Source organism: Pogonomyrmex barbatus, unplaced genomic scaffold, assembly GCF_055798465.1.
Source record: "Pogonomyrmex barbatus isolate J1 unplaced genomic scaffold, ASM5579846v1 scaffold9, whole genome shotgun sequence".
NCBI classification, from domain to species: domain Eukaryota; kingdom Metazoa; phylum Arthropoda; class Insecta; order Hymenoptera; family Formicidae; genus Pogonomyrmex; species Pogonomyrmex barbatus.
This window is the reverse complement of record NW_028297193.1, coordinates 2,101,740-2,112,500: the sequence shown is the minus strand read 5'-3', so window position 1 is coordinate 2,112,500 and position 10,761 is coordinate 2,101,740. Positions and strand designations below refer to the sequence as shown.

General features: G+C 40.3%; 1 protein-coding gene across 2 annotated transcripts in view; it reads right to left on the bottom strand.

Annotated features, from left to right (window-relative positions):
* Positions 1-10,761, bottom strand: part of LOC105428825 (uncharacterized) — a 66,257-nt gene that overhangs the window by 32,215 nt on the left and 23,281 nt on the right. For both annotated transcript variants that reach the window (XM_089084682.1, XM_011641343.2), the window contains exons 17-19: positions 7,206-7,378; positions 2,856-3,022; positions 995-1,196 (exon numbers count right to left, since the gene is read on the bottom strand). In XM_089084682.1, the coding sequence (XP_088940808.1) occupies positions 995-1,196; positions 2,856-3,022; positions 7,206-7,378 (542 nt within the window). The remainder of the gene's footprint in view (positions 1-994; positions 1,197-2,855; positions 3,023-7,205; positions 7,379-10,761) is intronic.

Genomic DNA, 10,761 nt, shown 5'->3' with positions numbered 1-10,761 from the left:
GGCCTGCCAAGAGATTTACTTTATATGCAAATTAGAGACGGATATGGTGGAAATAGGGAGATGTGATGGCGTTTAACGGAGACGCGATATCGACAAGTATCATCTGTCAAACGTACCCTCCGACCTCTATGTCCCCCCCCTCCCCCGCCCAGTCCTCACCCCCTCTTCCCCACCTACGAGTAACCTCCGCGTGTTCAGGCTAGTCGAAGATTTATCTTCTGACGTGCGCCATATGTGGCGTACGTATATACAACTCTCGTCTTCTCGATAACTTTCAATTATTTTTACTTTTTCCAAATATTTCCACGCGGAACATGTCCATACAGATATATTCAATTGTCACGAATGTGATAACACGAGTTTACAAAAATCTGCATTGCTATTAAAATTGTATTCGAGAACACAACAGTATATGTTCAAAATTTGATTTTATCGCTTGCTATGCTAATCGAAGGAAGAAAAGGTCGATACGGTATCTCTGGCCGAATCTGTGCCGCGCAATCTGAGGAACGCGATTCGCAAGCCGATTTAGCGTGACGTATATCGGAAATACGGGATATACAATTCGCATTATAATCTCGCTTTCCTTTAGGTAAGTTACATCCCCGAGACCCGCGACTCCGCCAATCTACGTGGGGGAATGGTTTTATGCACACAAGCGATGCCTCTGGGAACCGTTACCCCATCCATCGGCGTTGAATAATTGCTAACAGCCATCTAACCGATTGAAAATCAAGAATGCGATGGGAATATCTGACGTAGATAGGAAGAATTTCAAAATTCGCAATTAACTATAATCTTAACGAGTTAAGAATCGTCGCGTAATTTAATAAAAAAGCTTCGTGTCAATTTAAAAAAAATACGAATGTAAATCAAATTTCTATGATTTCAAACGATTACTGAATTAATTAATTTTTCATGAAGATAATTTTACGCATAATTATTATTACTGCTAATCGGACGGTAAGGATATCGAATTTAATTCAAGCTGTACCTGACAATTGATGTCCTGTTTCTCGGATAGAACCCGGGAGAGCTGAAGAACGTTAGAGGCGACCTCCGAAGTGGCACCCGCTTGCAGAGCTACATCTAGGAGCGCCAATCTGTCCTTGTCTCTCTGCAGAGCGGACTGCAGTTCGGTCAAGCATGTACCGAACTTCTGCACAGCTGATAAAACACATAGCTGCTGATTACCTCTGAAAAGAAGAATATAAACATACGCGTTTACAAATTATGAACCGCATACTTTAATAATACATTTTATCATACCATATCGCAGAACATAATTATATCTTATAGTAATTTAACAATTACTGATAATAAGTCTCAAAAGAAATCTCGTCACCATTTAATGGGTACATACAATAATAATAATAATATAAACTAATAGTACAAACTATACAGCACTTTACATTGGACTGTATTAACAAATTTTTGTCTTCTCTTTCCTTATGTTTATATCCTATGAATTATTCATTACTTCCCGAAAGGGTGAATATAAAGAACGCGTAGCAAATTTGAGCAGAAAAATCATGCGAGTCAATACAATAAAAAACGAAAAGAGGGTAAAGCCGTTGCGCAAACATTAAGACGTCGAATTATTAGTAGGCCCTCCCTCCGGCACTATCGGCAAATAAAAACACTTTATTCCAGGTCAATCTGTGAACGTCCCTAGTGAACATACGAATGAATCGAGGAAGGTTGGTCCCTTTTCCGCATTGGCGTATCTATCAGAAGGGCGAAGAAGAATTGATATACAATACTGATAAGAATTTTGTAACACTTTTTTCCCGAGTAAATCATCGATTAATTGCGCGAATACTTTGAAGAGTTCAACAACCATACTTTGTAGAAGTATCATCCCTCGTTAAGAATAGAAGTGTTTCTGTAAAAACCCCTCCTCTAAGGGATAGGATTGACCTCTGCAAACCCCAATGGGTCAGTGGTAAACCCCGTTTTGAATAGCCTAAACCCCTATCAAAGGGGGGGAATCGAGTGCTCATATGGAAATTAAAAGAGGGTTGTAATGATCGCGCTAACTATTCGTTGTTGTTCGCTGTCAAGAGAAAATATTGTCACAAAAGTTCATTTTTTAAAAATCGTTACCTAATCAAATTTAATTTAAAAAAAATTTATAAAATACAAAATGTCTGATAAATAAATTAATTTTAATATTAAATTAATTTTAATGTGCATAGAGACTATTCATTTAGAAATTAAAGTAAATTTTATTATATTTTACGGATTAACAAACAAAAATATTTCTCTCACATCGATCGATGAAATCGCGGCAGGAAATTGGAAAGAGAATTGCATCGCGCTGACCCTTTCGAATCTCGATCGGTTCGTTTTCTGTTAGAGCTGTCACTCGGAAAAAGTCCGTGATTAAACGCGATCTCCGTTAAGGCCAGTAATCCCGCGACACGGGTCAAAATCCCAACGAGGAGAGCCCTTACTGGCGGTACCTATGCCGCTCTCGGTTTCCGTTGTTTGCTTTGGTGGCTTCATTACCTCTCAAAATATTTGCCTAACGTCACACGTCGACCGGCAAACGGCCAGTCGATGATCCAGTACCAACTATTCTATACGGGATGTACCGTTGAGCCCTGCGGGTAAGGACACTCTCCAAATTAATCAAGAAAACTATCAAGGCGTTTTTTCGCTCGTTACTATACCGCTTTTCCAAAATCTGTTGCAGATAACAATCTTACATTATTGCGCGTGTGGTTCTAATTTTGTATTCGCAAAGTAATTAAACGAGTGATAAAAATTTATAGTTTACAAGGTTCCTACTACAGCGTCTTTTGACTTTCCCGAAAATTAAGTTAAAAAAAAAAAAAAAAAAAAACACTCACTTTTGGGACGTCTCATCCCATATCCTGTAAAGGTCCGCCACATCATTCTTAAGTGCCGAGCTAATTAATGGCAGGGAGGCACCGAGTTCGGTGGTCAGCCGATGCACGGAAGCGTTCACCGCGAGCATCGTTGTCGTCTTGCGGTCGTTTAGAACAGCCAGCTCGGCCTGCGAACATAAAATATACATTTTTAGTAGCTGGCTCGCTCGGCTAACTCAAACGAATTACTCCGCGGTGCAGGGGCAAACGCGCAGGGGTCGCTCGAGGGTGAAGGTGATGTATAAAGTGGCCACGGACTAAGAATCCGGCCAAGAACACGGATACACGTGGGATCTAAGTGAGTTTTATCGCGTATCTACCGAAATGTTGGATAACTTTCCTTCCCGCATGCCGATCGATGCAACGTCGCATTCCCGGTCTCTTACTTTCGTGTCCATCGAATCAATTGTCCGGAAGAAATCAAGTTCGTTCAAATATTGTTGAAAATATATCTTCTCTTTAAAAAAAAATTATTTGCGATGGCTTGGACCGATTATTATTTGTATTCATAGAATAACACTGGAAACGAAAATAAAAGAATCAGCGTTTCGCGTGCGACGTGAGATCGACGGAAGATCGACGAAGACTCGGCAGCGATGATAGCGAAGTCGGTAGTAGTCTCTTCGAGGAGAAGGAAATTACTTTTAAAGAACGGAAGAGACGAGAGGCAAAGAACATAAGACGCGCGAGATGACCGCAAGGGCGAGCTTTACGAGCTTCCCTACGAGGTCTTCTGCTCGTCACGCGATGAGCAAGAGAAATGGAACGGGAGGAAGAGGAACGAGGCTCTCGTTTTCGTTCTCTTACGCCCTATGTCGCCGTCGTAAACCCGGGTTTATTTATGCGGTCCTCGTTGGTGGCGTCCCGCGGTAGGACGACGGGGATGTGACAACGTGACGTGGTTACTGCATCGTGTCACGCCGCGTGTTCCTACAACCCTTATATTTAGCTATGCCGTCGCTGATAAATGCTCGTTCGCTATTTCTTTCAACTCGACTCGAGAACCTCCGCCGATATCGAACGATCGATCGGCATTGCCGTTTCTTTTTTTCGCGAGGAGGAAAAGAAATTTCTTCAAACGAGCCACGAGCCACGCTGGCAGTTAGCTGGTTTTGTTTGTGCCGTCAAGCGGGGCAAATCGCGCGATGAAAAGGAGAACGGTCCCCCCCCCCCCCCGTCGCGGTCGGTGTTGCGAAGTGCACAGCGTGGATTTGCCCCGGTGTCCGGCGAAAAGTGGTTGTCATTGATATTCCGGACGCATAGCAAAGGCAGAAGCGACCGTTCCCCTCTTTTCGTAACCACCCCGCTTTTCTCTTCGCCACCGCCACCGCCACCACTACTACCGCCACCGCCGCCATCAGCATCAACGACGCATAACCAGCGGCAGCCACCGCCACCGCCATCGCCGAACCCCCTTGCCACCAGCTACCCTCGCTCGTCCTCGCCGTGCTCTCGCGGCTCGCACAGCAGACACGCACATTCCGATCTAATTCAATTTCCAATCAACAGCCAATCAATTGATTCGAATTCGGTATACAGAACGGTCGTCGCGCGTTCGGGACCTGCATGCCTATGAGGCCACCCTCCACACCACCCCGGGCACGTACCCCGTAAAAGTAGAGAATTAGCTTTTTACGTCTCGTAATTACGCGGTACTAAGTGGAACGGAGATACACTATGGTATTCTAATTGTGCCACGATCCCCACGCGAAACGCAGCGGTTCCCTTCGCGATGGAACGTAAAGATCGAGTCTCGCAAGAGAAAAAAAAATATATTTTCAAAGAATTTTATTAGCAAAGAATTTATTATTTTATATCGCAATTTTGCTCTCGCATAAATAAAATTTTTGCGCGTTAAAACGCTAATTATGAATATGCTACAATTGTTCGTTATATCACAATTCCTGAAGTTAATTTTATGAGTCCCGTATATTGGACGCCATAAAATTATCGTGGGAAATTAATTTTGAGAGGCGGGGGGGGGGAGCGAATTGCACGTTGGTATGTTTGTCCGATATTACGCAATAACATAATCAACGGGGCGACGCGCCTCATCGAATCGCATCGTACGTTCGGCCCACGCCAACGGGAGCGTACGTGCCCCGCAGGACAGACGCGTAGACCCAATTGTGCCCTGCTTAGCGATGCATAATACATAACGGAACGTTCAATTCTGTCTCGCGCGCGTCAGTCCTGCGTTTGTTCGCGCCGTTGCGCTTTTCGGAGCCGCGGCCTGCATCCCAATCGCGAGCTCACCACGTGCGTCGCACGGCGGACAATCATCCTCGATATACAGCTAATCAGCTTGTTGACGGTCCTCTCCCGTGTGTGCACACGCGCACACGACTACCGTTGATGTTTCCGTTTGCGTGTTCCATTCTTTTCGCGACCGCTTCTCGGACCGCACGAATTCCCGCCGAGGGACCGCGCAACGCTCGGTGACCGGTCGCGTACGACATCGCGAGTCTTATGACCTCGTCAAACTTCCCCTCGCTGTCGGGGACTTTGACGACGGTAAAAGCCACGAGAGTGGTAAACCAGAAAAAAAAAAAAAAAAAGGGAAAGAGAGAAAAGAGAAGAGGCGAAACGGGATCGCAGCTTCCTCCCGCGTTCGGACCGGCGCGGATTGGCGCGAGCTACACGTCTCGTGCATAATGCAGCAGAGCGACGAGTTCACCCGGCAAATGTTGGACGCTAATACATCTTGATGATAGATAGGGAGCATGTGTTTGGTCTTCGCAATGAGGCTTGGGGAGGGCGCGGAGGATGTTGCGGGAGGGGGTTGCGGCGGTGGCGGCAGCTTCTAGCGGAGGGCTTCCGCGGTTGTGGAGGGCTGTGGATGTGCCTGGAGGATCGAAGGGGGATGACTCTCGGGGGGTGGAACTCCACCGAGCGGGGTTGGCTAGGTTCGCCGGCGTTCGCTCTCCGCGCGAGTTGCGATGCCGAGCACGTCGCCGTCAGACGAGCGTACGTGCGACACGACTACGCTTTTACGCCACTACCTCTGCCTCTCTACTTGGTTCCTGACTGCTCTCTCCTATTCTCCCCTCTCTTTGCCCTTCTCGCAACCGTCAGAGTCTCCCTCAACCCTCGATCCACCTCCTTCGACCGCTTTCATTTTGTTCCTCTTCCTCCTCCTCTTCCTCCTCCCCGACTGCGGCTGCTTTCTGCGAGTTTTCTCCTTCGAGCTTCTGACTTTTCTGTCTTACCCGCTGTACTAAAGACATTTCCAATAACCTGCTTTCCCATCGCGATTCTATTCCGGAAGAACTTGTAAAATTTTGTCAGGCACCGAGCACGTTCAAAACTTAAATTTTAGAATCTATCGAATTTTTAGAATCGCTGTCGTAGCAAAATTTTCAACCAAATTTTCAAATATAAAAATTTTTTAGTATATTATATATTCAAAACTGATTAATAATAATACATGTTGTAGTGTAATATTTATAAAAAAAAATTTTGTAGTAATGCTTACTAGTATAAAACCTTCAGATACAAATTATTTAATTAATATTTTTCTATTAAGATTATAGTTAAATTAATTAATATACTAAAAGAAATTATTATAAAAAAATCGCGTAAATAAAGTCAATCTCGCGTTATTCATTTTGCTTTAACAAAGAGCAAGATCAGGAGAGAGGAGCAGATCTGTTATATCAATCGAGTCACACACGATTCTCTTGTTTAGCACAAGAGGATATATCTCTACCGGTACGTTTACCGGCAGTACACGAATTATCTATGTGTAATTTATTCATTGTTGATAAAAAAGTACTTTTATTTTATTATTCAAAGACTAAAATGTAATAATAGAATAAAATAAACACATAAATCATACATAGCTTCACATATACGCAGAAAGAATATGTTGCGTAAAATAATTTAAAAATTTGACCAAATATAAAACTGAAAATAATTTTACAAAACTCCATCAAAATATTTCTATAAAACATTCAAATTGTTAGAATATAAAACATAATTGTTAGAATATAAAACATTTTTAATATAATTATCACGTTAGAATATAAAACATAATTGTTAGAATATAAAACATTTTTAATATAATTATCGCGTTCAAGCGTTCCTGCACAATTATTTTAATGGTCCAACAAAGTTATACAGCTATATACTTGGTCGAATTCTTAGATGTTTTGGCAAAACTGTTCTTTCCATGTAATGATAGTCGATCAAAAAGTTTAATCTAACTAAATCTGCGTGTAAATTCTGCATGCCAGGGAAATCTTCTTTTCGAAGTAACTTTCAATACATAACATGTGAAATAAAATGTGCATAATGTCGAAATCAACTTACATTGATTCTGCTGATGCGATCATCAAGCACGTGCGGCTGTTCCAGAACGATTTCGTAATCGAAAAATCGATCTTGCATAGCTTTGAACTCCGTTTTCATGGTAGCCAGTTCACGATGAAAACTTTGCGCCTGCTCGACTCGCGATGCCAAGGTTTCCCATCTCTCAATCATACCTAAACAAATTATAGCTCATTACAGATCAATATTAACGATACAGCATTTTAAAATAGATAATATTTTTACCCCTATTAAGCTGAAACTCCCACCATCGCAAATAGAATTTTATAAGAAAATTTAATGATATTTATGTGATATTTGTTGCTCCAGCCGTTTAGCAGGAAATCGCATTCAAAGTTGGGGGGCCAGCTTGCCATTAAGCTATAATTGTCCATTAAAATAATAATTCCTTATACACAAAATTCTAATTAAATTGAAATAATTAAGAAAATATAAATTTAATATATTATTTAATATTGTCTAATTTCACAGGGATATTCTACTGATGCTATTTATCCGAAGCATATTATGGAAATGTTCCTGGAATATTATTATAATATTCTCAGAAATATTATTTAACATTATATTAACATTTAATGGATATCATACGAACATTAATTGTAAAATTCTCGCTGTCACAAAATATAACACATAAACATAATGTTTTAGGTAAATGAATACGATAGTATAATAAACATCCTTATATTATTATATACTTCAATAATTTAACATATGTCATTTCGACATGCACATTCGTGCGTGTTCAACTGTTTCCTCTCCTTTTTTCTCCAACGAATATTGCGAAAGAAAGGAAACCAGCAATTATATTCCTATGTGTCGTTTCGTTTCCGGGCTTTGAGAGTTATACTGTTATTCGTAATAACGGTATCTGTAACGATTCGTGGGGCTCTCATCAGCCGGTTATGTAAAACGATCGTGAACAAAAAATCTTAAAGGTCAAGATGCTTATGTCTGTACCGTACGGCTTCTGTGACCTCTTTCCCGTGCCCGCCACTTTCTTTTTACGGCGTGTGCGCGCGGCCAGGCTTACTTTTTCCAGGCCGAAACCGCATAGTCAGCGCGATAGAGACGATACGGATGCGGCTGATAGAGAGGCGAAACGAAGGATCGAATTAACGTTCCCCGCCATCGCGGCGGCGACATCGCAAAAGTCGCCGCTGCGTCCACTAAGGGGCTCGTCGGATGAGAGGCGCGTATGGAATGCGATAGGAAAAATTTGACGCTTAGAAAGTATTACATTGACGTTTTACATTGACCTATAGGAAACGACGAATCTGTGCATGTACCAACGTGAACAAACACAACACGAAGCGCGCGATACGAAGCGCGCACGGTGCATACGAAAATGCGTGGAAACGCACGCTCCGTGCGATCGTAGAACGCCTCGCTCTGCCGCGTACGATCGCCGGAGCGTGAATCGCTATTGAATGCAGCTGGTCCCGATGTTTTCGAATGCCGCGCATCCCTCATGGAAATAACGTGCACATGTGGCGAATTAATGGCGAGTACGACAAAAGGATACGAAACGATCGATTTTGCTGAATCTAAAAGTTTGACCAGATATAGATTTAAAAATAATTTTGTTATCAAAATAATTATGTAAAACGTTTAAATATGATATTAATATTACACAAATCTTTTTTATCTTATAATCAACTACATAATAGTTCTACATAATTATTTTTACTAACAAAATTCAGATCTGCATCTAACCAAATTTTTAAACACAGAATTTAATTTAAAATTTATCCTAAAAATCATGATAGAACACGAATGGAAGAACATATTTCAAAAAATTTTATGTGATTTTTTTCTGATTTATTAATATTTATTGTAAAATAAAATATAAATGGATGAATTTTGCTAAAACATCTAATAAAATTTCGATAACTTTATAATATATTAAATAGTTCATTTATTGTTTTAAATAAATGTCAAGTAGTGACATATATATTAAATAATTTTATTTTCAATTCAATTTAGTAACAATTTTACTAGACAGCACGATAATTTTTATTATGCTACATAATAATATTTACTGATCACTAGTTACTTTCGTCGTTCACATACATCTAGCTGAGTTATATAAAACAAATAAAGAAAGTAAAGAACGTAACAAAGAACGTAACAAATAAAGAACGTAACAAAGATCTCTTGAAATATCTAGATAGAAGCACAAAGATAAATTATAGAGAAAAGAAATTACATCAGAGTGGCATATAAATAATTTAATAATAATTATGCACTTGTAAATGTTATGAAAATTAAAATAAGAAAGTAAATTTCTTAAAAAATATATTTAATACGCTTGTTTTAATAAATTTAAATCGAAACATTTTACCTCGAAACATTTTTATAATTTGCTTCGTAATTATTCTTATATTGTTTATAAAATATTGTCTACTTATACTTATAAAAATTCTTATTATTACCGATAATACATCAATATATATCAAATTGTTCCAAATTTATTACTACATAGTAAAATTCATAATGAATTTTGTAATCAATTATAACGAAAATTTCTCTTTGTGAAATACTTCAATAATTCCGTTTTTTTTTTTTTTTTGTGTGTGTGAAAGTACGTTTTTATGATCGCAGCAAGCGCGTGAAATTCTCATTGATTCAAATTTCGCCCAAGATGCAACGTGACATAGGAATATTGTGTTTAGTTTCTCAATGCGATTTACTTTCGCGAAACTAATCGTGATTTTTCATTTCTCGTCCCGAAGAAGTGGAGCGACGATCGTGCCGCGATCGTCACGTGACACGGTGCATCGCGCAGCCGCGTCGCGTTGTTTCAAACGGCGATATCGCGAGAATGATCGATATATTCGATGAGTAACGGAACAGCGTTGCTGCACGGTCGACGTGTATTATTATCATATGCAACAATGCGAAGATCCGGAAGGAAGGGTTGACGTACAATCGTACGTCTTTTCGCGACGCAACGTTCCGTAAATTTCGAATGCTAAGCAAGCGAAATTTGTGACTTGGCGTCGTTCTTTCTCTTTTTTTTTTTCCCAAGATAACTTCGACATAAAACATTTCGAAATAATCTTCTTGCATTTTATTCGAGTTTCTTGCGCGCGATCTGTATCTGATCGCTGTATCTGCGGACATTCGCTTGCGTAAACGTTAACTTTAATCGATGTTCTCATCGTATAAACGCATCGACGACATTTGTTTAGCTTTATCATTCGGTCATTTTCGGACACGCGAATCATTTTTAAAAATCTAATTTCGACAATATTCGACGCGCTGTATAAATTCTACGACGGTTATATAATCTCATGAAATTATATTTTCGTATAAATGCTATTCGTAGTGATCGTTACGACCATTATTCTCTTTCGCGCAAACATAGCGGCCGTGTTCCAAAAAGAAGTTTGAATATGGCGATCGTGTTTTTCGCGAATGAGATCGAGTCGCGCCTGGAAAAAAAAACTTCGAACCGCCACTCGAACAAAAAAGGAAACGATTTTCCACGGTTGGCATATATAGCGCCAACTGCGCAACGACGATAATAGGCGATGAC